This window comes from Rhineura floridana, chromosome 14 (genome assembly GCF_030035675.1).
Source record: "Rhineura floridana isolate rRhiFlo1 chromosome 14, rRhiFlo1.hap2, whole genome shotgun sequence".
Taxonomy (NCBI): Eukaryota; Metazoa; Chordata; class Lepidosauria; order Squamata; family Rhineuridae; genus Rhineura; species Rhineura floridana.
This window is the reverse complement of record NC_084493.1, coordinates 26,044,860-26,070,108: the sequence shown is the minus strand read 5'-3', so window position 1 is coordinate 26,070,108 and position 25,249 is coordinate 26,044,860. Positions and strand designations below refer to the sequence as shown.

Genomic DNA, 25,249 nt, shown 5'->3' with positions numbered 1-25,249 from the left:
AGCCTGCCTGGACTGCAGAGGCGTTCGAGTGTTGGTGGCACTAGCTGTTGATGGCTTGCCACAGGTTACTTTCCCACAAGCCTCTCTGCAACCCTCCCCCGGCCACTGCTTTTCTCCCAGTGAAGCTAACTTATGGTTTTGGCTGGAAGTTGATGGTGGATCTTTTGAAAGAAGGAAACAGGATCTGACTCCTCTCCCCCTCTAAACACTATAGCAGAGTTATATGCATTTATGAGAGAGAGACACACACACACAACTGCCACATAACTCTTTGAACATATGTTCTTTATAATATTTATACACCATTTTTCCATGATAGAACTGAAGATGGCATATATAGAGAGCACCCCTTATTCCCCAGGGGGTCTTCCATCCACAAACAGACCACACCCCTTCTCCATGCAAAGTGGGTGCTCTCCCATCGAGCTAGGGACCTCAGTTTAGGCCTTTGGGGGGTCATAACCAGCACTTCAGAGTTGTGCTTGGAAATGAACTGGGGATCTTGCAAAATCATTGTAAACATGGGAGACACATGGTTCCTCTGACTGGGTCTGGTCAACAGTCTGGCTGCAGTATTCCGAACCAACTCATAGTGCCAAACAGGGTTTGTTCATCTTCGTTGTTTCATCACCTTAAAGAGCTCTTCCAGCTTCAGGGCTATGTTCAGATCTCCCTGTACCCTCAGCCTCCCACAGACGTAGGCATTCAGGGGGTGGAGTTCACCTAGGATGAAAGCCTCCAGGTCATTCTCGGCCATCTCCAATACCACATCGGGACTGCGGTCTGGTAGCCCTGGGCCTATTCGTCCACGTCCTGTGGAAAGGAGGAGGGAAAGTAGGCCAAGGAATTCAGATCAGGACAGTAGCTCTTGAGACTGGGTGATCGTTGAATCATAGAAATTGAAGGTTTCTTGGAGGTCAGCTAGTTGAAGCCCCTATTCAGTGCAGGATCTACAGTGTAGAGAACATCTTCTTAAAGACTGGGACTAAAATACTAGATTTTTAACCGGCTGGAAATATCCCAGTTGAATTAATTGTAGTGTGCAAAGTTGCAAAAATTGGAGCCCGCCAAACTGGGTCAGTACTTGTATCAGGAGGTACCATGTCTTCCCCTAGGACAGCCTTTCCCAACTAGTGGGCCACCAGATGTTGTTGGACCACAACTCCCATCAGCCTCAGCCAGCATTGCCAATGGTAAGGAAAGATGGGAACTGTGGTCCAACAAGATCTGGTGGCCCACTAGTTGGGAAAGGCTGCCCTAGGACCATGTCTGAGGGGGTTCCAAGCAACCCTTCTCCCATGCACTTTGCTCATTCAGTGCGCCTCCCACCATTTTTTCTGCTGCTACAGCCGCTATTCGCCCCTCTGGAATTCCCTCCCCTTAAATATTAGACAGGGCCGTCTCTGTTGTCTTTTCGGCACCTACTGAAGACCTTCTTCTTTTCAACAAGTCTTTTAAGTAAATAACATATCCCAGCCTGCATCTGTATTGGAATTGTTTTTTTTTAAGATGTTTTGTTTTTGAAGATTTTTTTTTTTAGTGCTTTATCATCTGTTTGCCACCCTACGGTCCCTTTGAGAGGAAGTGTGGGACAGTAAATCACATAAAATTTGACAGTTAATAAAATAAAATCTATTTTGCTTACTATGAGATCAGGAAAAGGCCCCTCTCTGCACAACCTGCTCATCAGTCCACATCCTTTTCAGACCCAGGATGCACATAGAACATTAGCTTATATAAATATGAAAGGACAAAGACTGTGAATCTGTCTGTAGACAGCAGAGTTGGTAGAAAGCATAAGGAAATAATAAGCCAGTCTTGTAATAGCTCTGTAGAGACACCACCCTGCTCTACTTGACTGCTCAATCTTCTCCCCTGTGTTCAGCTAAAAGGGAGAAGCCTGTATCATGAGGGCAGTTGCCAGATCCCACAGAGCTAAGATCGGAAATAAGAAAAATGCTACCTGATATTTTAAAAAGCCAATATTCCTCCCCACACCCACCCCAGCTCTTAAAGATCAAGCAGAGGATCACAGTGCTAAGACTGGAGAAAAACCTCTGCCTTGCTGTCTGATGGTAAGAGGCAGTAGCAGAGACTTCAGTCTTAGTACTGCAGGTTGGGAGCCCAGTGTGAAGGTCAGAGATAGGTTTGCTTTTTTTGACGGTAAAAGCTAGCAGCAGAGGCTTACCTAGAATCTTAGTACTGTAAAATGGGAGATAAACCTCTGCTGCTGCTTTTAATGAGCAGCGAGAGACTTTTTGTGCCTGCTACCTTTTTTCTGCCTGCTGTCTTGTAAAGGCTGGCTCATCTCCAATTGTAGTGCTGTGGCCTCAGTGCTAAAACTGGTGATAAGTGAAATGCTGCCTTTCTCTGACATACTGTCAAAGAGCAAGCACAGTGCTTCGTTAGAATGGAGGTAACAGATCTCCATGTCTGACATAATGTGACATCAGGTAAGTGACAGGTGGGTGTGGCCTGCCCGAAATGGCCTAAGGAGCCAAATTCAGAGGTCTGGTGGTCATAACTAGGAGGTTCCCAAACACTGCATTAGATGGCCTTCAAGAGGGCCACCTACTCTATGATTCTCAGATTCTGCATTAGATGAGCCATTGACCTGATCCCAGCAGGGATCTTCTTATGTTCTTATTCTAGAATGCCTTAATTCAACAAAAGAAACTGACCTGCAGAGAGATCAATGAAATAAGTAGTCTGGGCTCCACTGGGCAGCAGAATGTTGATCTGGTAGCAAGCTCTGACCTGGTTAACTAAGGATTCAGACAAGTACCGCTCCACAGCGAACAGGTGCTCCTTGGCATTAAACTCCCGTCCTTCACTGCTGCTGCTTGGCTCAGTGCTGATAGTAGAGGATGGCTGCTCCACTTCTTTCGCTACCTCCACACGTTTGGCTGGAAAGAAGGCAATCAAAACAGGTTAAGGCAGGGGGATCCAACATGGTGCCCTCCAGATGTGGATTCCAGCTCCTATCAGCCCTAGCCAGCATGGCAATGTCTATGAAAGGGCCACAGTGGTAGATCACATGCATTGCATGCAAAAGGTCTCGGGTACAATCTCTAGCATCTCCAGGTAGGGCTGGGGACTTCTGTCTGATACCTCTGTGGAACCACTGCCAGTCAGCACACCAGTCTATTCTTCCTCGTACAGTTGTTTGTCTCTCCACCCCTTCGCCTTAGTGATGACTTCTGACCATGTGTTCTCCTGCATGTGTTCCACCTTATGTGGACAACTCAGATGCCCTCTGCATGTGTGGTCCATGACTCAGATGTTCCAGAAAGTTCCTTTTTCTTAACTCTCGCTTGTTCTCTTTTTCCATTCTTGCTCTCGCCCAACTGCAGGCTTAACCACAAGGGTTCTGGTATAGCCAGCTTTTCACTGTGTGACACGGGGCTGAAGCCAAGTCCTGCAATGCTGCCTCTGATCCTGGAGGAAGCCTATATATGACTAGTAGCTGCTGATAGCTTCATCCTGCACAAATGTCTAATTCCCTTTTAAGTGTCTGAGTTCGGGGCTGGCAGCACATCTTGTGCTCGCAAATCCCATAGTTAAGCTATGCACTATGGGGAAAAGTACTGCCTTTCGTCTGTTTTTAATCTCCCACAGTTCCCTGGATGACCCCACTGGACTCTAGTATTATGAGAGAGGGAGTAACACTTGTCTCTGTCCACTTTCTCCAAACCATGATTAACTTTATTAAGCTATCATGTCTCCCCTTGCATACTTTTCTTTCTAAATGGAAAAGCCCCAAATGAGGAAACCTTTCCTTCTATTTATTTATTTATTTATTATTTACTATTTAATTTATATCGCACCCTTCCTCCCAGCAGGAGCCCAGGGTGGCAAACAAAGTGCTAAAAACTCTTTAAAACATCATAGAAACGGATCTTAAAATACATTTAAACAAAACAGCGTTAAAAACATTTGTTTTAAAAAAAACTTTTAAAAAGGGTTTAAAACATTATTAAAAACATATTAAGCAATTCTAACACATTCCTTTTAGGGGACTGCTCCAACCCCCAGATCATTTTGACTGTCCTTTTCAGCTGTCTTGTTGTTAATTAATGCTTTGGGAGCCTTTTCAACTGAAGAGCAGCATAAAGTACTTTATAAATAAATGAGAGTTGCTCCAGAATTCTAAGAATAAAAAAAACAAAACAGTGCAGTTTTGAAATAAAACAAAGGCAAAAATCTGCTCCTTGATCTCGGGAACCATTATGCACAATTTGGTTAAAATCAGTGCTGTTTTGAAAGGTTCAGTCCACCTTCTTGATTCAAAATGGCATCCTGTTGTATGTAAACATAGACAAAAACCTGTGCCTTGATCTCTGGAACCATCATGTACATTTTGGTTACGATCTCTTAAGAGGGGTCCAAATGCATAGCTAACAAACAAACAATTTTCCAAAATATAGTAGATAATAATAAAAATATTTCATAATAATTTCCACTAATTTACACATAACAGATGTTAAGCTAATCAGCCTGTAATTTCTCAGATTTCTCCTGGATCCCTGTTTAAAAACGGGTGTCACAATGGTTACTTTCCAGTACTCAGGTGTGGAGGCTGGTCTTAGGGGCAATTTATATATATTTTCGTTAGAAGATCAACAATTTTACATTTTATCTGTTTAAGAAATCTGAGTGGATGCCATCGGTATGGAGCGGTTTGCTATGTTTGCCAGTAAGGACCAGAACATTATCCGTTGTCACCACTATTTGCCTCAATTCTTTAGGCTCCCTTAATGAAAAAAACACTCAGTTCTGGCATGTGTATTGATTCTACCTCTTCTGCAGAGACATTGATGGATTATAACTCCCATCAGCTCCACCAGCATGGCCAATGATCAGAGATGATAAGAACTGTAGCACAACATCTAGAAGGCCACAGGTTTCCCCCTGTTAAGGGTTAATTCCTGTAACAGAATAGCACCTCCCTGAGGGCTATTGTTCTTATGACTTAGCACCTCCATGTTTACAGGATGTCCTGTATCCGCCATCTCAGCAATCTAAACTGGTCAAGTACTCAGGGAGTGATCAGCGAATGATCGGAAGTATGCCAGGACTGCTGTATTGTTGCAAGCTGGATGATAGCCTACCAGAGTGTGGAAACTGTAGTATTACCTTATATGGAGTTCTTCCTGCAAGTTGTTTACCTAGGGGTATAAAAACCAGAGCACAAAGGTGGTGGACTGCACCCACTTGCTAGCTGTTTCTTGTGAGTGCCCTTTTTAATAAACCTTTTATATTTTACTTTTAAAACTGCTGTCCGGCTCCTTCTTATGACCAGAGCGAAGAACGGGCTCATTTTTAACACAACACCCCATACCTGTTTTAGATGATGCATGCAAGTGCCACTGCAGGCATCATCTTTATAAGACAAATTCCCTATTCTTTGTTACCTAGGATGGAATCCTCCTTCTAAGATAAAGCTTGTCATCCGCAAAGACTGGCCCAAAATCACTCTCTAAGCTTCCTGGCCTAAGCAGGGATTGAAATACAAGTCTCCCTAGTTCAAGTCCAACAATCTACCACTACATGTCAATGACATTATAACAAGGAGTGGCAAGGGACAAACAACAAGGAATGGCTGTCACCAGATATATATTTTTACTAAGTCGCTCAGGCTATTGGCTTGTGGTCACCTGTCTCAAGAACTCCATTTGAGTTGGTGGCTGCAGTCACTAGGGTCTTGCCGAAGAAATGAAGAGCAAGCTGCTGAATGGTGCTATCCAGCTCTTCCAGTCCAGGGATTGGAGGCACTGAGCCTGGTGGTCGTGTGATATTCTCTTGGGACATCTGGAGCACACTTTCCAGTATCAGTTCCACCCTGTCCACCTCGAGGCCCCAAGATTTGGTTATGTCATTGATTTCCAGCTAGAAAGAAGAGAAGACAGAATGTTTAGATAAGGGATGTGAAGCCTGTGGCCCTCCAGATGTTATTGGGCATGGCCAGTGGTCAAGGATGATAGAGTCCAGCAATATCTGCAGGACCTCAGGTTACTTATCCCTGATTTAGAGAAAACAAGTGATTACTGGTATACATAATTACTCGTTGCTTGGGGGGAATGAATAATGGGGAAAGGCTAGGTGCATGATGCTCTGATTGTGAACTTTCCTGCTAATCCATACAGCTATTGTAGGATTCAGAATAATGGAGCAGATAAACTTCTGCTTCAGATCCTACAGTTCCTATGGTTTTCATTATTTGAGGTACAATTTTGCTGGGCCAGTTAGGAGAGGCATTCACACGGTTTGCATGTAGAAGGTCCCAGGTTCAATCCCCACCATCTCCAGTTAAAAGGATTTCAGACAGCAGAGACACAAAAGACTTCCTCTCTGCCAAAGACCCTGGTTTGCCACTGTAAGGGCTAAACTTATAATGACTTTAATTGGAGGGGATGCGGTTAGCTTGCACATTTCTTGTAATGTACAAATTTATTTATTTTATTAAGAGTTATGATCCAACTTTCCTCGAAGGAGCTCAAGATGGCATATATGGTCTTTCTCCCTCTCCATTTTATCCTTACAACAACCCTGTGAGGTAGGTTAGGCTGTGACTAGCCCAAGGTCACCCAGCAAGCTTCATAGCTGTGGGGATGTGAACGCTGGTCTCCCAGGTCCTAGTCCAACACTAACCACTATGCCACACTGGCCCATACATAGTGGGTGACAGGGAAGCCTGAGTAATCTTGGGACTTGGGGACGGGACTACTACTACATTTGTACATTACAAGAAACGTGCAACCTAACTGCATTCCCCTAATTAAAGTCACAACAAATTTAGAAATTGCCTCTCCAAAGGTGCTGCTTCCATTCTGTGTATTGTAGTGGATAAAATGTTGGACCAGGACGACACAGGTTCAAATCTCTGTTCAGTCAGCCATGAAGCTCAAGGGTGTCACTCTTGCCTGGCCATGCCTATTGGAAGGTATTATGTGGCTCCCAGACGTTTTAATTGAACTCTATGCTCTGAGACCATCTTGACTGTGCCAGAGACCACCTCAGCTGTGAGTACTGCAAGACATTCTCTCTGCTTGCTGGTCTGGGAGGATGACTGCAGCTGTAAAAGCTGCCACTACCTGGAGATGCCATTTTGAGTATGGGGTGTTGTTTGGGGGCTTCTGTTTGGGCCAAAAATTAATTCTGCTGGTCAGTTATGTGTGTTGTTATTGAGATTGGGGTTTTTTTGTATTTCGCTTTTGGACCTTATTATTATTAATTATAATGTGTTTTTTCAGTTTATTGTATATTTCTTAAGATGTTTTCTTGACTTAGTGTCTATTTGAATTTTGTTTTGCAACACTGAATAATGTTTTTCACATTGCGAGCCGCCTTGAGCAGAGATTACTATGGAAAGGCAGAATACTAATAAACCATGACAGGTACGTGCAACCACTTCGGTACTGGATCCTTGCCCCTCCTGGCTGATAAAAACTAGTAGGAATGGAACAGGTAGCTGGGCCAAGGAAGTGATAAATGCCTCTTTACGAGAGGGAGTGGTCCCGGGATGTCTGAAAGAGGCAGTGGTGAGACCACTCCTGAAAAAGCCTTCCTTGGACCCAGACAATTTTAACAGCTACAGGCCAGTGGCGAATGTTCCATTCCTGGGCAAGGTCTTGGAACGGGTGGTTGCTGGCCAGCTCCAGGCGCTATTGGATGAAACTGATTATCTAGATCCATTTCAATCGGGTTTTAGGCCCGGTTTTGGCACTGAGACAGCCTTGGTCGCCCTGTACGATGACCTATGTCGGGAAAGAGACAGAGGGAGTGTAACTCTGTTGATTCTCCTTGATCTCTCAGCGGCTTTTGATACCATCGACCATGGTATCCTTCTGGAGAGGCTCGCGGAGTTGGGAGTTGGAGGTACTGCTTGGCAGTGGTTCCGCTCCTACTTGGCGGGTCGTCTCCTGAAGGTAGTGCTTGGGGAACATTGCTCGACACCGCGGGCTCTCCAATATGGGGTCCCGCAGGGGTCAGTTTTGTCCCCCCTGCTTTTTAATATGTACATGAAGCCGTTGGGAGAGGTCATCAGGAGTTTTGGAGTGCGTTGTCATCAGTATGCTGATGACACGCAGCTCTACTTCTCCTTTTCATCTTCTTCAGGTGAGGCTGTCGATTTGCTGAACCGTTGCCTGGCCTCGACAATGGACTGGATGAGAGTTAACAAACTGAAGCTCAATCCAGACAAGACTGAGATGCTGTTGGTGGACGGGTTCTCTGATCGGATGGTGGATATATACCCTGTCCTGGACGGGGTTACACTCCCCCTAAAGGACCGGGTTCGTAGTCTGGGAGTCTTTTTAGACTCTTCCCTCTCACTTGAGGCTCAAGTAGCCTCGGTGGTTAGGAATGCGTTTTACCAACTTCGGTTGGTAGCCCAGCTACGTCCCTATTTGAGTAAAGAGGACCTTACATCAGTGGTACATGCTCTGGTAACCTCACGTTTGGATTACTGTAATGCGCTTTATGTAGGGCTACCTTTGAAGACAGTTCGGAAGCTACAGCTAGTGCAAAATGCGGCGGCCAGATTGCTGACAAGGACCAAGCGGTCCGAGCATATAACACCTGTTCTGGCCAGCTTGCACTGGTTGCCAATATGTTTCCGGGCTAGATTCAAAGTGTTGGTATTAACCTATAAAGCCTTATACGGTGCGGGACCACGATACCTTGCGGAACGCCTCTTCCGATATGAACCAGCCCGTGCACTACGTTCTGCTACGAAGGCCCTCCTCCGGGTTCCAACTCACAGGGAGGCCCGGAGGGTGATGACAAGATCTAGGGCCTTCTCAGTGGTGGCCCCCGAACTATGGAACAGTCTCCCTGAGGAAGTACGCCTGGCGCCGACTCTGCTTTCCTTCCGGCGCCAGGTCAAAACCTTCCTATTCTCTGAAGCATTTTAAGTTACACTGATTTAATTTTAAAAATGTTTATTGTATTGGATTATTGATTGTATTTTAGTATTATTTTGTTATTCATTGTATTTTTATGCTATTTTATGTTCACCGCCCAGAGAGCTATTGCTAGTCGGGCGGTATATAAATTTAATAAATAAATAAATAAATAAATAAATAAATGATGATGAGGGCAACATCTAGACCTGTACCAGTTGGCCTGAACATTCTGTCAGCTGACTTCCAACAGCCAATCTCCATCTACCAGGCTTAGGGCTGGCACCAGCCTGTAGAAGACCCTGGGGCACCAGATTGCAATGGGCCCTCAGCAACGACAGTACGTCACACTGGCACACTAATGCAGCAACATGGGAAGTGGTGCGGTCGAGCCTATTTTAAGCCCGCGCTGGCGGTGGGAAGGATGTTGCCTGGGAGGGTGGCTCCCACTCCGCAATCCACGCCAACACGGTGTTGCGGGGTGCATGGTCCATAACCCAATGCTAGCATGGATCACAGAACGGGAGCTACATCTATCCATCCCCAGCAGCAGGGGCTCCTCTCAGCCACAGGGGTCCTCGGCCAGTGCCCAACCTGGCCACCCTCTGGTGCCGGGCCTGACGAGGCCTTATAAAACCTTCTGAGCTTGCTCCCGTATGAACCTGCCTGTAGGTTGAGAACATATTCCAAGCCCCTGTTGTATGTTGCACCATCAAAATATGTTTGTTTCAGTTGTGGAATGTGGGGCAGGGCCTTTCTTACAGCAGCATTCCTTCCTTGGAATGTTTGATTGGCCCCATTCATGACTTTTTGGTGAGTACTGAAAAGATTCTTATCCCTCTTGGCTTTTAATGTGAGGCTGAAGGTTTTAAATTCTGCTCGTTTGGGGTTTTAATACTATGTTTCAATTGTTTTAATTCTCTTCTGAGGTGATAGTTATGTTTGTCTCTTGCGGCAAAAAAAATCAAAGAATCTAGCGGCACTGTAAAGACTAACAAACTGCTAAAAACTTTTTTGTTCAGGCAAGCCTTCCCAGATATGTAAACTTGAGATGCAGTTTAATATGCAATTTTATTTTTAATGTATATTTTATCTGCTGATTTTATTTACATTTTGAAATTTTTAAGGGTTAGGATTGTTAGGACTTGTTTTTAATTTCTTTTACTTTTACTGATAAAGTATACATTAACTTTATATTTTAGGTGAACTACTTTGAGGTTTTCAGCATTAAGCATTATACAAGTCTGTTATTTTTTTTTAAAAAAAGTGACTGTACCCCCCAAGTGAGAATGGTAAGAAACAGGAGCTGTTACCCAGAAATATTGCTGTCTTAATAGCTGAAAGGGAGCCAGTGACTTTGCCATGATCACAACGCCAAGGACACATACACTGAGCTATGCAAAAACATCCTGCATGGAAAAGTTTGAAAACAGTTGGACGAGGGCATTTGGGGATTAGCCCTCAACAGAAACTAACTTATTTATGTTATTACATTTATATTCTGCCCTTCCTCCTTTCTTTCCAAAGCAGCTAACTTATCTAAGCATAGGATGGAAACCCAGCTGCACCTTCATGCCCACTCCAACTGGGAACTGACTGGGCAGGTATAACAGAGGAACAGGACTGAATGGGAGCGTGAGTGTGATTTTGCAGTGTGCTTATCTGATCAAATAGACAAACAAATGCACCACGTTGCCTTTTCCCTCTGTACAGTCTTGGATTATTTTCAAATTATAAATGAAGCCAGTACACTCACAGTTTAAAAGCACTGCAAAGAAACATAAAAGGGATATAGGAAAGCAGGAAGCTGCCTTATACCGAGATATGCCATTGATTCATCTCAACGGTATTGTCTACACTGACTGGCAGCTACTCTACAGAGTTTCAGAATGAGGGACATTTCCAGCCTCATCTGGAGATGCCAGGGATTGAACATCTAAGGCCCTTCTCCAGGTACCTACTTCGAGGGAAGCTCGGAGGATGGCAAAAAAGGAGAGGGCCTTCTCAGTGGTGGCCCCCAAATTATGGAATGATGTTTCTGATGAGGTGCGCCTGGCGCCAACACTGTTATTTTTTCGGCGCCAGGTCAAGACTTTCCTCTTCTCCCAGGCATTTTAGCATGTGTTTTTAAATTGTTTTTGTGTTTTTAAATTGTTTTTGTGTTTTTAAATTTGTATATTTGTTTTTAATGTTTTTAATTCCTGTAAACCGCCCAGAGAGCTTCTGCTATGGGGCGGTATATAAATGTAATAAATAAATCTGAGACCTCCCGCACGCAAGGCAAGATGCTCTGTCACTGGGCCATGCCCCTTCCATGAATAAATACGACTGTCCCAATCCATCTGAGGACGTGAGCATTCTACTGTGGGTACAATCATTCAAAACACGGAGAGCAGAGCCTCTTGGGACCTGGAGAGAAGTGGAGACTTAGCAGATGTTACCAGGAGCTGGTCTCCGATCCGCAGTTTCTCTGTCTGAATCTCCTGTAGGTACTTCTTAAGCAATATCTTGGTCATGGCATTCTGAGCAGTCATCCGGGTGGCTAAGTTGAGATCTTTCACCATCATGACTGAAAGCACTGGATCCCAAACTCGGAACTGGACATCAGCCCCAACAGACACCAGCACACCATCTCTGGATGTTAGCTGCAGAGGACCAGAAACAATAACCTCAAGACTTGACTACTGCAATGTGCTCTATTTGGGGCTACCCTTGGGCGTGGCCCAGAAGTTCCAGCTGGTGTAAAATGCTGCAGTAGACTTTTGGCGGAGACAGATTTCCACCAGCATATAACACTGGTGCTTAAAAGCATATAAAAGCTTGGATTGACTGCTCATATGTTACTGAGCCAAGTTCAAGGTACTTGTATTAATTTGTAAGGCCAGGATCCCTTAAGGACTGTCTGATCCCTTATATCCCTGTCCTATCAGTGAGAAGTTTGGGGGAGTCTCTGGTAGTGTTCCCCCCATGGCTGAGATGCACAGCTCGTATCCACCAGAAGTCATGTATTCAGTACTGCGGGCCCAATTCTATGGAACTCCCTCCTGGCTGAGATTAGACAGACAGGCTCCCTACCTGTTGAACTTCAGTTGCCTGACAAAGACAATTTTTTCCCCCAGCAGACATTTTAAGGGAGTTTTCTGTTGCCGTGATGAATTGTAGTTGATTTTATCCATTTTATGCTTTTTATAATTTTTATGAACACCATTTAGAAACTTCAGTAATTAAGCAGCAGATAAATACAATCATGAAAACTGAGTTCTGTGACTAAAGAATCCTCATACGGGGCTTTCCCTGAGTAATTCTTTCTGGGTACAAGATGTGCAATGGAAATAAATGTGAGGATGATACCTGAAAAAAACCAACCTTCCTCAGCTTGGTGCCCTCCAGATATTTTGGACTACAACTCTTATCGATTCCAGCCAGAAAGTCCAAGATCAGGGAAGATGGGAGTAGTCCAAAACGTCTAGCCGGCACCAGGTTAGGAAAGGCTGCCTTATATCAAGTCAAATCATTAGCCCATCTAGCTCAATATTAGAGACTCTCCAGGGTTTGAGACAAGGATCTGTCCCAGCTCTATCTGGAGATGCCAGGGATTGAACCTGCATGCAAAACATGTGCCCTCCCACTGAGCTACAGCCTTTATAAAGGTAAACGGACATGGGAGGAATTGTGTGATGGGACTGGCACCACCCAGTACAACAGCTGAGCCTGTATTATCCCAACAAGACTTTCCTTAGCCTCTTACATGAGCAGTGAAGTCATGATGCTCTTGGGAAGGAAAAGCCATGGCTCAGTGGTAGCTCACATGCTTTGCATCCAGAAGGTCCCAGATTCAAGCCCCGGCATCGTCAGTTAAAAAGATCAGGGAATGGCGATAGGAAAGACCTATGCCCGAGACCCTGGAAAACCGCTACCAGCTAAAACAGACATTATTGGGCTGGGCAGAGAAATAGTCTGACTTATTATAATAAAACAAATTCCTATATGGGAAAAGGCAGCCTTAGGGCTCATCCAAACGGAGCAGGATAATCCATGTTTTTCATATCTGGTTTGCCATCTGACAGTCCTCACTGTCTTTCCCCCCCCCCCGCTTTTTTCCGATTTAAAAAATACGTGTTTTTTGCGCCCGGGAAGATCCGTACATCCTTTTCCCTTTTTCCAAGCCCCGCCTGTAAAACCACTCCCATCAGCCAATTGGTTCACAAAAAAATGACGTGTGCTCCTTCCCCCCTTTGCAACGCACAATATTGTGCATGCGCTTGAACATTAGAGCGCAAAAGTTTGAATTTCCCTGTGGCTGTAAAGGAATTCCTTGCTGCTTGCTACTTGCAGGTCTCTCTGTGGTGCAATCAGTTAGCGCCTTCGGCTGCGGTTCGAGCCCACACAAGGACAATTCATGTTTTCTTCTGTTATTACCCATTACAATTATAACTCATTTTATCTGGGTTAGAACCAATCGGGGAGCAGGAGAGGGGACGTGAAGGGACAAAACTGCTGGCTCCCTTCTTTTTCCGTTGGAAAGCCAGGACTTGGCTGCCTTCCAAAAGCAGCTCCTGCAGGAGGGCCCCCCTGAGGGGGGTTCCTGCTCCCTGCCCTTCCATTTTTGAGAACACCTTGTCACAACCACTACCACCTCTCCCTCCCATTTACCTGCATTTCTGGAGAAATAAGTGGAATTGTCAGCCCTGTGTATCTCCAGAAACGTTAATATGTATAAAGGTAGAAAAGCATACAGCCGCTTTTGCGCTATACCGCAAATGCAAGCTAACAAAAATACAGGAAGGGACTACACTGCTTGAGGAGGGCCCCCCAAAGGGGTGTTCCTGCTCCCTGCCCTTCCATTTTCGTTTCTGTTATTAGAGGGAACACCGGAAAGCCTGGCTGCCTTCCAAAAGCAGCTCCTCGAGGAGGGGCCCCAAAGGGGGGTTCCTGCTCCCTGCTTTTCTACCTTTATACATATTAAGAGCATCTGCCTCGCAAACGGTCCCAAATTCAGTCTAGGGCATCTCCAGGATGGGCTTCAGTGCAGCGGGGCTGTTTGCCCGCATTCCCCGCCCGATCCAAGAGCGGCTCCCTGCACCAACCAGCCATACTTCAGTGAGACCAGCCAGGAAAAGGGAGGCTTTACACACAACCACAATTGCAGATCTCACCCAGAGCGGCCGCCCAGTTTGCAGGCTGGCTAAAAATAAACTTGGAATTTTGCATCTGCGCAGTAGTTGCAGAGCCCACCCCCCAACACCCCACCATGGTGATGATTGGTTCAATTTTCCCAGGCTTCCCCCACCCCCATATTCACGCACATGCGCAAAAGTGCAGATACGTGATTGGCTGGAATGAGGAGAAGGGGCACGGGAAACGCCCAAGAACTGGAAACGCCCATCAGCTGTAAAGTCCGCCGTATTGTGTCCCAGCTCCTGAAGGCACAGCGGATGATTCCCGATTTTAAAAGGCAAATCGCATTTTTTGCGGTATTGCCAGGAGCGGATTTAACCTGTAAAAAAGCGCAACAGCGTGTGATGTCATATGGACGACCGAAAAATAATGAAAACACGAAGCGATTGTGTATCACATTTTGCAGTCGTCTGGATGAGCCCTTAGTCTTCTGGCCCCCTTAAGGCAACAACAGAATAGTTCCATGTATTCTAAGGGTTTGGTCAGGTGTTAAGAGAGTATGAGAGCCCCTCCATATTTAATTCAGTCATTATAATTTGTGCTCATGATGCGGTCACATGCAATCCGACTTTCACTGCTGTTTGCAACTCCAAACGTTTTGGGGGCAGTCACACTGCTTCCAGTCAGTGCACTTCCTGTAGCTTCCTGCTGAAATCTCATAACTTTTTACACCACGAATGCTCTGGTTTGTTTTTGTTCTACTTTTGTTGTGCTACAGCCCCTCTGGACAGCAATAATGTGGCAGTATTGGGGAAGCATTGCAGAATAAACTAAAGCAGAATAAATCCTTCACCAGTGCACTCTGATTGTCCCAGGAACATGTTGCAGGATACACCCGCAATGCAACACCAGACTGGAGGAGCCCCAATATCAATATTAATAATATTAAAAATAAATATGACTAGTATTGATATTGACATTAATACTGATATCCAATAGTGCAGGGATGAGAAACCTGTGGCCCTCCAGCCGTTCTTTCATTCTAACTCCCATCAGCCCCAGCCAGCATGGCCAAGGAGCAGTGATGATGAGAGGTATAGTTTAACAACATCTGGAGGACCACAGGTTCCCCATCCCTGCACTAATGGGATACATCACATACTGCAGAGGCAGTTTTATTTTTAAACTGTTGTTAGCTCTGTTCCACCCCCTCTAAATTCCACTTTACTTCTGCCCTACCAGTTCCAATTCATTCATTCATTTATTTCATTTATATCCTTCCTTTCCTCCGTGGAGCTCAAGTTGGCATACAAACATGGTTCTCCCCTTCCCAATTTTAACCTCACAACAACCCTGTGATGTAGGTTAGGCTGAGAGACAGTGACTGACCCAAGGTTACCCAGCTGACTTCATGGCCAAGTGTGGATTCAAATCCTGGTTTCCCAGGTCCCAGTCTGACACTCTAACCATTATGCCACACCAATGGGCACCAGCCACCAGTGTGGCCTCCTGGCCAGCACCTTCTTCCAAGGCAGGAATGACTCACCTTACATGGTGGGATGCTGAAGGCCCGTGTCCGTAGATCCACTGGTTGCCAGTGATCGATGAAGGGCAGCAGCAAAACCACGCCTGGTCCTTGGGGGGCTCGGATCCGCCCCAAACGGAACACAGTAATTCGCTCATAAGCCGGAACTATCTGGAAAGTTGAAAAAAGTCCCAGAAACTAAAGGAAAAGGGCAGATGGACTCATGCACTAACCATGAACAGCCACCGCCAGCAGAGTTGGATGAACAAATAGTCTAACCTGGTTTAAGGCAGCTTCCTATGATCTAATAAATTGAAACCTCGGTTTGAAAAATGCTTTGTGTATCTTTTCCCACTTTTAAGCCCAACTTTTGCATGCAGAAGGTTCCAGGTTTAATCCCCGGCATCTCCAGGTAGGGCTGGGAGAAAACCCAGTCTGAAATCCTGAACAGCTGCTGCCAGTCAGTGTAGACAATATTGAGATAGATGAACCGATGGCCTGACTCAGTACAAGGCAGCTTTCCATGTTCCTAACTCATATATAGAAGGATTTGCACAGATTATTTGAGGAAAGTAAATGTCTGAGGTCCCTAAACTCCAGTAAACAATTTTGTTTGACCTATTTAACCATTGCTTAAAAAAAGTTTCCATTTTGAACCTTGGGGAGGGAAGGAAAGGAGTTATAAAAATGTCGTTGAAACTACTTGCCTGCTTCAAGGCAGTGACAAATGCAGTTCTAATTACTTTTACCAAAAACTTGTTAACTAGCATTTAAACTCTTTTTTAAAGGTATTATTTCTCAATCATTTATAAATCACCTACGATTAACTTAGCACTGAACCAATATTTAAAAAGCAAACAGTCCCTGCCTGCAGGCTTACAATCTATGACACAAGTGGAAAAGGGGATGGAGAGGGAAAAATAAGCAAACTTAGGTGCCAATTGTTAAAGTTGCACAGGTAGTGCTCAGTAGGCGTAGTTAAACTACTTTTAGGCTGCAATCCTTAAAGCTCTTCCTACTGAATAAACCCTAATGAATGCTTTCTGAATACACGCGTATAGGATTGTTAGTATTTAGAGTCCATCAACGGGCCCCATTAGTTGCGAAAAGAACTGCAGACTCACAGCCAATGAAGCATTTGTTTGAGAGTTATTTTGGAATGTGATGGCATAAGTGTTATGAGCAATAGTGTAGTGGCAAATTCAGATGTGCAGGGCCCCTTCATAATAGTCACATCCCCATCCTCTCCTCCTTTTTGCTATGCTTCAATAATCAGGAAAGGACTAAGAAGCACACTAGAGGACTCTTCTTAGTGGCTAACACACTCCCCTTTCAAGCTGATTGGCTTGTAGGATGCTGGAGTCACAGGGACCTTGCACCCAACAAAGTAAGGGTTCTAAGTCCCCCCAAGACCTCAGACAACTACACCCCTGGGTATGCCTGTTGATAGTGCCCATAACATCACTATGTAAGCAACACAGCTGCATCTACAACCTGTAATGTCTGTGCCAGGTCTGGAACAATACAATATTCCTGAAACAGTCATATTTTTCAAGAACTGCTTGGAACCTGATGACGTAAGTGTCATGGATATCTATTGACAGTGCCTGTAACATCACTGATGTGTTCTTCAACCCACTCCCTGCAATGTCAGTGCCATGTTGTGAGTGACCCAACATCAGTGCTCAGCCTGGACAAAAGCAACTTGCAAAGGAGCTGAAACGAATCCATCTCAAGGCAAGGAGGAAACGTCTCTCCCACTCAAGCAATCAGGCATCAGATTTGTTACTCCTCATCTCCAGTTCTTACCTTCAGAACAAACCAGCCAGAGATGGGGAAGAGAAGGGCTGTGATGAGGAACACAAAGGCGGTGACCATCCCATGGCAAACCCACGACAAGCACCCTTGGGGTGAATCTGAGGAAAAAGAGGAAGACTATAAAGAAGGAGCTGTTTTGTCAGTTTTGTTAGTTTTGTGTAGGGAATGTATCCTTTTAGTTCTCAATCCACTTATAGAAGACAGTAGCAACATTCCTGTTATTTATCTAGCTATCTGTCATCAAATATACTAACAACAACAATCTCAGTTCTCCAAACATGGATCTTTATGTAGCCCAACCAGTGCTACTCACGCACGAGAAAGAAGTATTTGCAGGCTTTGTGGAACCTCAAGGTTTGCAGGTTTGCAGAAGTACAAATAAATAAGTAAAAATAGAACAACAACAACAACAACAGAAGCTCTTAGGAAGAATGCTGGCTATGGACTGCTGACCAACTTGTGGGGTGGGGATGAAATGGAGTATCCTGGAAGAGGGCATGGTAGGCTGACTGGCACCCTGAACCGGCACATGCCACACTGCAATATTTTGTTGTGGGTCTCATGTGTAGTGCCTGGCTGGTGCTGGCCCATGACAGGGCCTTTTCTGCGGTGGCTCCGTTTGTGGAATGCCCTCAGTGAGGTGCATCTGTCTCCATCACTATTGATTTTCAGGAGGAATCTGAAAACATTCCTGTTGACCCAGGCATTTGATGGCCAAAGGGGATTATTCCTGGCAACCTGAAGATCACTGATGAAAGCATGTTTTTAACTGTGTTTTAGCATGCTCTTAGTTGTAATTGCATTGTTGGAATGTTTTAAATTGTTTTTAGTATGCTTTTCTTTTTCTTGTTAAATTGTTTTGTTTGTTTGCTGCCCTGGGCTCCTGGGTAGGATATAGATTCAGTTAATTAGGGCCGAACTACATGTTTATGTTAAGCATTTTTTTAAAATGACAAACTTAGAAGCTGTCACATCTGTTTTGCAACAACACCCTCCATGTTCAAAGGCATTTGGCATTTTAATACCAGATTCTGGACAGCAGTGGCAACAAACAGGAGGGTTATTGCCTTCATGCCCTGCTTGGGGGATTCCTGAAGTCACCTGATTGGCTACCGTGGAAAACAGAATGCTGGACCTGAACAGGGATGGGAAGCCTCTTGGTCCTCGACATGTTGTTGGACTACAACTCATGTCATCCCAGAATATTGGCTATGTTGGCTGGGGCTGATGGGAGTTAGATAGCAACATCTGGAGGCCACATGTTCTCCATCCCTGGACTTGAGGGACTTATAGTCTGATCCAGCAGGGCTGCCCCACTCTTTTTTATTTTTTAATTAATTAATTGAATTTATATCCCACTTTTCCTCTAAGGAGCTCAAGGTGGCATACAAACATAGTTCTCCCCCTCCTAATTTTATCCTCACAACAACCCTGTGAGGCTGAGGGACAGTGACTGGCCCAAGATCACCCAGTGAGCTTCATGGTTTCATGGCCAAGTAGGGATTTGAACCCTGGCCTCCCAGGCCCCAGTCCAACACTCTAACCACAACACCACATTGTCTCTCAAACGCTGAAGCCCCATTCTACCATGACTCAAATTCAAACCGAGGTTACTGCAGCTACTGCGTAGAGTACTAGGATGCTGCTGAGCACTAGTGCTATGGAACAACAGTGAGCCAGTGTGGTGTAAATGTCTGAGTGTCAGACTAGGACCGGAGAGGCTCAGGTTCAAATCCCCACTCACCCACAGAGCTGGGTGACCTTGGGCCAGTCACTCAGCCATGGTTTGCACATCGTGCCAAACCATGGCTTAGCATAAACGTGTGAGGTGCAGGCTCCTAGGGAGGAGACGGTAGCCCTTTTGGTCCTCTCTGGTTGCTCTTAAAGCAGATTTTCCAGCTGCACAAATTCCCCATCAGACACCCCACACTGATAAAAAAGAAAAGCCAAATGAACACAAAACCTGCTTCGCTCCTTGCTGACATGCTGTATCAGTGGTGGTTTCTCCACAGGAGTCAGTAGTTCTTATCTACTATATAGTGATTATTCATTTCTGGATCTGCTTTAGTTTAGTAACAAACAGGTGCAAACAAAAAGGAGTACCTTAAGACTATTTACAAAGATGTGACAAAAAGTTACCTGCCCAACAGTGAAGAAGAGGGGGTTCTGGCGAAAAAGAAGACAGCGTTTTAATATGTTTGGGCAGTTTGCTTTAAATATGGATTCTCCCCTTATATAATTTGTGTACATGCTGTCCTTGACATTACTTGTCTTTTAAGTGTTTTAAGTGTTTAATAGCACATACACCTAACGTGTCTAATTCCCCACACCCCATTTTTCAAACTGCACATTATCAGCTTTCCAACTGCAGTTTTCCTCAGCTCCATATTTTGTGTCCAACTGCACACTAAACAACACTTTGGCTCCACTGTGCTGAGCTATACCATGGTTTGACTCAGCTTAGCGCTAAGCTAGCATCTGAACCAGGCTTGTGATTTAACTCTCCCAGACAAACTATGAACTGTAAACTGTAAACGAACTGTAAACAAATCTTTGTTACAGCTCAAGGTCAGTCTGGAGAAAGATGAACCACAAACCTGGGCTTGGACGACACACTAAACCAAATCATGGCTTAACTGAGCAGCAGAATGGCCAGAGAACAGCAAAGCAAGTAAGATCTCCTCTCTAGGGGTCCACATGCTTGTGCATGATGTGTGAACCAGGCCTGTGTCTCAACCTAGCCTACAGGTGAGGTAGGGGGAGGACCACGCACATTGCCTTGAGCTTCTTGGAGGAAACGTAGGAGAGACATGTTATAACAAGATAATAAACAGTAAAAGGGGCTATTGCCTACATGGTCTGCTTGTGCGGCATCTCAAAGGCATCTGATTGGCTCATCTGGGACAGGGCTAAGGAGGGTCTTTGGTCTGGTCCAATGGGACTTTTCTTATATCTTTAAATCCAGTACTTACCTGATCCCTTCTGCACTTGTTCCAGTGGGTTCCATGTGTGCCCAGGTGAAAGGAAACCCCTTTGAGGATCATTCAGCCAGTTGCTTGATTGCTGAAGCTGTTCAATATCTCCCAGAGGGAGGGCTTGGTATCCGGACCGGCTAAACATTTTCGAGTTATCTCTCAAGCCTCTGAACTTTGCTCTCTCCTCTCCTCAAAGTGGCTCATGCCTTCCTCCTTGAAGTGCATTATAAAGAGCCTTGCATTACCAGATCTTTAATTCTGCAAAGAAAAAGCATCAGGGAAGAAAGATGTTTACATGCAGTTCCTACTTGCAGCAGATTGTCTTATTTTGATGCCTCTTTCAAGTCGTTGTTTGCGTTGTGCATCAGAATTATTGCCATTTTTCTCTTGATTATATGCAATCCGAAAAACACCGTTTTAGTACAAGTGGGGCCTGCAACAAAATGTTGCAGTGTGGAGTGGTCCTGTCCACTGTTCCAGTTAGTCAGCCGTGCCTTCTTCCAGGATACTCCATTCCATTTACTTTGCCTTCCAGCTTTCCATCTTCCCCCGCATCCCAACATCCAGGAGGCATTCTGTGACCTTAGTCCTCATTGGGATGTTTTCATTTTTTCCCCTAAATACCTTTGTACTTCTGCAAACTGTTGGGTTTCCCCTACACACCCAAACTTGCTGATGCCTCTGTCTTGGGTGTGGGTGGTGCTATTTTGGCTACAAAAGGAATGGTACCCACAACCTGAACATCGAAAATAGAGGGAATGATTACCCACTTCCCCCCCCCCCCAGGTCCGGACACAAACACTATATCTGAATCTTTCTCCTATTTAAGTTATGGTCAGAATTTTATTTATGTTTTAAATTCTGTGATTTGTGTGGTTTTATGGATGACATCAATCAATATAATGTGTTCCAATAAAAAAACCAGATAAAACAAAAAATAAGACTGAGCCATAGCTGTGTCAAAAAGCAATCTCAAATCTTCATCCCCTCTTATGGCTAATAGTACTTTTTTTGACCCAGCATCTTTCTGACCCAGGACAATAATGTGTTTGATCAGCAATTGCAGCTGTTCCCAGGAAACCACGACCTCCCCCCTCTCCTTCTTATTTAAAAATATTTTATTAATTTCAAAGAAAAACATAAAAATGAACCATTTCAATCAATGCAAAACAATTTACAAAACATAAAGCAGAGCCTAGGATCGTTACAACTAAACCATCTCCTATTACATCATCAACTAGAAGAATGGAGAAGAGAGAGAAAGAAAATCTAGCTTGTTGACAATTTCAAATTAATAAGCATCTTCCTTGCAGGGTCCGTGGAAACCTTCTCACACAGCACTATTGCCATATTCCCCACCTCAGCCAAAAACTTCCTCTCCTCCCTGCAGAACCGGATGGCCCTTTTCAGCTTAAATGACTGAGCCAATTTGTCACTAGAACCCTTGTTAATAATGAACTATGAACCTTGTTAATCATGATCTCACAAGCCCCTGCTCCTCTGTTGTTTTGCATCGAGACTAGGCTAAAAACATGCACATTTACACTCTGTCTCATACACTCTCTCTGATGTCAGGAGTGCAGCTGATGCATTTGTTCTCCTTCCTGGTTGTCTAGTTACGCCGCAACTAGCCGTCACTACCAACAAGCAGAGGAAGAAGGAAGGAGGTTAATGCCTCTACTTTTTCTCCCAGGCAAGCAACAACTCCCTCTGGCATCAGGAAGACTTTGATGCACTGAGAGACTTCAGTTAGCCTACTGATTTCTCACATTAATTAGAACTTTTGAAACCTAAGGGTTCCCTTGCAAGCTTTTCCGAACAAGCTATGAAACACAGGGATTGTTTGTACTGTGGAAAGGACTTGTCTGAAGGACGCATGCACACGTGTGCATCACAAGCAAGTGCAGGCTGCAAGATTCTTCTGTTAGAAAAAAAATACAAACAGCACCAGTGGTTTAACAAGTGGGAGCTGCAAGAAAATATTGCAGGGTAGAGTGCTCCTGTTCAGGGTGCCAGCCAGCCATGCTCTCTCCCAGGATACTCCACTCCATTTCCCCTCCCCACCCGACCTTTGGTTTTAGGTCCCTCCCAACAGTCAATCAGCATTCTGTGCCTATTGTGCATGCACACGGAGCTGTTTTGTGACTCCCCTCCCCAGTAAACATTTGCAACATTTGTAACTTTTTTTTTTTTTTTAGACTTCTGTAAATCCTAGTCTGCTGATTTCTCCCTCTGGGGCACGGATGGTGCCATTTTGGCTGCTTGAGATTTGGCTCTTGATTAATACATTTGCTATTAGTACATTGGATGCCATTATTAGAGTCCACTAATTATCACAAAGTGGTGTGCAAGTTTCTGAGTTCAGCAGAACTCTTTTTCAGGCTGGGAAAGTTTGAAAAAAAAGTGGCTGCAGGAGAAGACAACAAAGAAGTTCCTGTAGCAGGCCTGGCTTTGAATGTGCTTTAAAATGCACACAGCCTGTATGTCAGGTGCAACTTGAATTCCTTTCACATACCTGTCTCACAGCCTGACCCAGTCTCCATCTTTACTCAGCCAGTAGTAAATTTCATGCCTATCCAATCAGACTTACAATGAGAGCCCATGCATGTTTAGAATGTCCCATTAAATCCAATTGGGCTTGCACTCTAATCATTATGCATTGTCGTTGTACTCACTGGATAAACATTCACAGAACTGGGGTCAAAGAATGAAATTCCAGGCACACTCAGCCTGTTCCCATGCATGCTTACTTGGAAGGAAATCCCCATTAAATCCAATAGGGCTAACTTTCTAATAATTGTGTACTGCCACCTGATAAGGGCTATATGCTAAAAGGTGAGAGCATCTGCTTTGCACACAGAAGACCCTTGCTTCAATCCCCTGTATCTCTAGGTAAGGGGTGGGGGAGGAATTCAATTCAGTTCGCAATTTCAAACTGAATCTATTAAAGTCACACTTTCTGAAATAATATGAGAACTGGAACACAGCCACCCTTCGAAATTCGCAGTTATCTGAATTTTGCAATACAGTTGTCCAACCAATGTTAACAAAAATGCATATATTAGGGGAAAGTGTGCATAAAAATCAATATTTTAGTGAAAATAGCATCTAAAATGCATTATATTAGGAGAACATGATTGCAAAATGTGTGCATGAGTCAAAACAATACAAAAAATGTATTTATTAGGAGAAATTTGCACTAACATGCCGAAGCATTTTCATAAGGATTTTATTTTATTTTATGCAAATTTCTGCAAAAATGTGGAGAACCGAATTTAAAGACTGGAAACAGAGAGAACTGAAATTGACAGATCTTTCCATCCCTACTCTAGGTAGGCCTGGGAGATCCCCCTGTTTGAAACACTGAGAAGCCGCTGCCAATCAGTGTAGACAATACTGAGCTAAGAACATACACGCATACATTAATTAGAAGGCCCATCTAGCCCACTGACCATTTCTGACAGTGGTCAGCCAAATGCCTATGGGAAGCCTGCAAGCAGGACCCCAGTGCAACAGAGTTCTCCCCACTTATGGTTCCCAGCAATGGGTATTCAGAGATAAGCTGTTTCTGACACAGCACATAACCTTCGTGACCTGTAGCCACTGACAGAATTATCCTCCATAAATTTGTCTAACCTTCTTTTAAAGCCATCAAAATTGCTGTCACTATTTGAGGGGGTGAATTCCATACCTTAAGTATGCACTATTGTAAATGGACTGCCTTCAAGTCGATTCCAACTTATGGGGACCCTATGAATAGGATTTTCATGAGGCTGAGAGGCAGTGACTGGCCCAAGGTCACCCAGTGAGCTTCATGGCTTTGTGGGGATTCAAACCATGGTCTCCCAGGTCGTAGTCAAACACCTTAACCACTACACCACACTGGCTCTCTAAGTATGCACTAGATTGACGAATGGTCTGCCTTAAAGCACCACCCCCCCAAGAATCCTGGGAGCTGTAGTTTACCCCTCACAGTGCAACAATTCCCAGCACCCTAAATAAATTACAGTCCCCAGGATTATTTAGGAGGAAAATGTGCTTTAAATGTATGGTGCCTATGCAGCCTTGGTATAAGGAAACTTTGTATGCACCTACAAACAAACACAGGACTGAGCCCTAAGGCTGCAGTCCTAGGCACACACACACACACAGCGGGCGCTTTGCATGTTTCCTCACGAGTAAATCTCACTGCATTCCATTTCCATTTAACGCCATGTGAAGTGTACTACACAGGATCAGATCAGTAGCAAGGGTGGGCTAAAGGTAAAGGTGTCCCTGCACTTGTAGTGTGAGTTGTTAACGACTCTTAGGGTGATGTCTTGTGACGTTTACTAGGCAGACCATATATATGGGGTGGGACTGCCAGTTCCTTCCCTGGCCTTTCTTTACCCCCAGCATATGCTGGGTACTCATTTTACCAACCACGGATGGATGGAAGGCTGAGGGGACCTCAACCCCTTTTACTGAAGATTCAACTTCCTCCTTTCGTTGGAATTACATTGATTACAGATTTTTTTCTCCCCCCCCACTTTTTCTGTCGGTGTAGAAGGCACGCCCCCTGAGGTGCAACCGGACCTCCTTCTTTGCTCCGACCCTCCCCGAGCAGTTTCCCGTCATCCCCTCGTTTCCTCCCAACCCTCCCCCTTTCCCGGTCCGCCGTTATCGCAGGAGAAAATGAAACTTAACTCTGCCGCCTGCCAGCCAGACACCCAGCCCGCACCCGCGCCGCGATTGCTTCGCCTAGCGCGCCTGGCCAGCTCCAGCCCTAAAACCGGAATAACCACCACCTGGATCTGCTCCCTCAGAGGATCTCCTTGCGATCCGTCCAACCATGCAGGTGCTTTTGCTGAATGCATTTATTGTGTGCCTGCGTGACGCGTGCGTGGTGTGGATTGCTTTCTTTTTCTCCT

At 44.8% G+C, this 25,249-nt stretch overlaps 2 protein-coding genes across 11 annotated transcripts in view; one reads left to right on the top strand and one right to left on the bottom strand.

Moving 5' to 3' along the window:
- Positions 1 to 268: 268 nt before the first annotated feature.
- STOML1 (stomatin like 1) lies at positions 269 to 25,231 on the bottom strand. Of its 10 annotated transcripts, none has more exons than XM_061595440.1 (9): positions 25,026 to 25,231; positions 20,337 to 20,597; positions 17,356 to 17,462; positions 15,568 to 15,717; positions 14,230 to 14,400; positions 11,345 to 11,548; positions 5,658 to 5,889; positions 2,682 to 2,906; positions 269 to 813 (listed from the first exon to the last, which is right to left on the bottom strand). In XM_061595440.1, exons 2-9 carry the CDS (start codon positions 20,482 to 20,484, stop codon positions 611 to 613), a joined length of 1,440 nt encoding a protein of 479 aa, XP_061451424.1. In that variant the 5' UTR covers positions 20,485 to 20,597; positions 25,026 to 25,231; the 3' UTR covers positions 269 to 610. The 10 variants fall into 10 exon arrangements, with proteins under 10 accessions (XP_061451424.1, XP_061451427.1, XP_061451428.1 ...); XM_061595443.1 differs by having other exon boundaries at positions 25,127 to 25,213; XM_061595444.1 differs by lacking the exon at positions 25,026 to 25,231 and adding an exon at positions 23,976 to 23,996.
- Positions 24,955 to 25,249, top strand: part of LOC133369808 (protein PML-like) — a 32,988-nt gene continuing 32,693 nt past the window's right edge. The window contains exon 1 of the mRNA XM_061595432.1: positions 24,955 to 25,176. Within this exon, the coding sequence (XP_061451416.1) occupies positions 25,171 to 25,176 (6 nt within the window). The 5' untranslated portion in view covers positions 24,955 to 25,170. The remainder of the gene's footprint in view (positions 25,177 to 25,249) is intronic.

Coding starts and splice junctions, on each gene's coding strand:
- STOML1 (XM_061595440.1), bottom strand. CDS start 20,484: ATGTTTAGCCGGTCCGGATACCAAGCCCTCCCTCTGGGAGATATTGAA. Junction 11,549..14,229: donor TCCTCATTCCAGCCAATCAC/GTATCTGCACTT, acceptor GGTCCTCTGCAG/CTAACATCCAGAGATGGTGT. Junction 2,907..5,657: donor AAATGGAGTTCTTGAGACAG/GTGACCACAAGC, acceptor CCTTCTTTCCAG/CCAAACGTGTGGAGGTAGCG.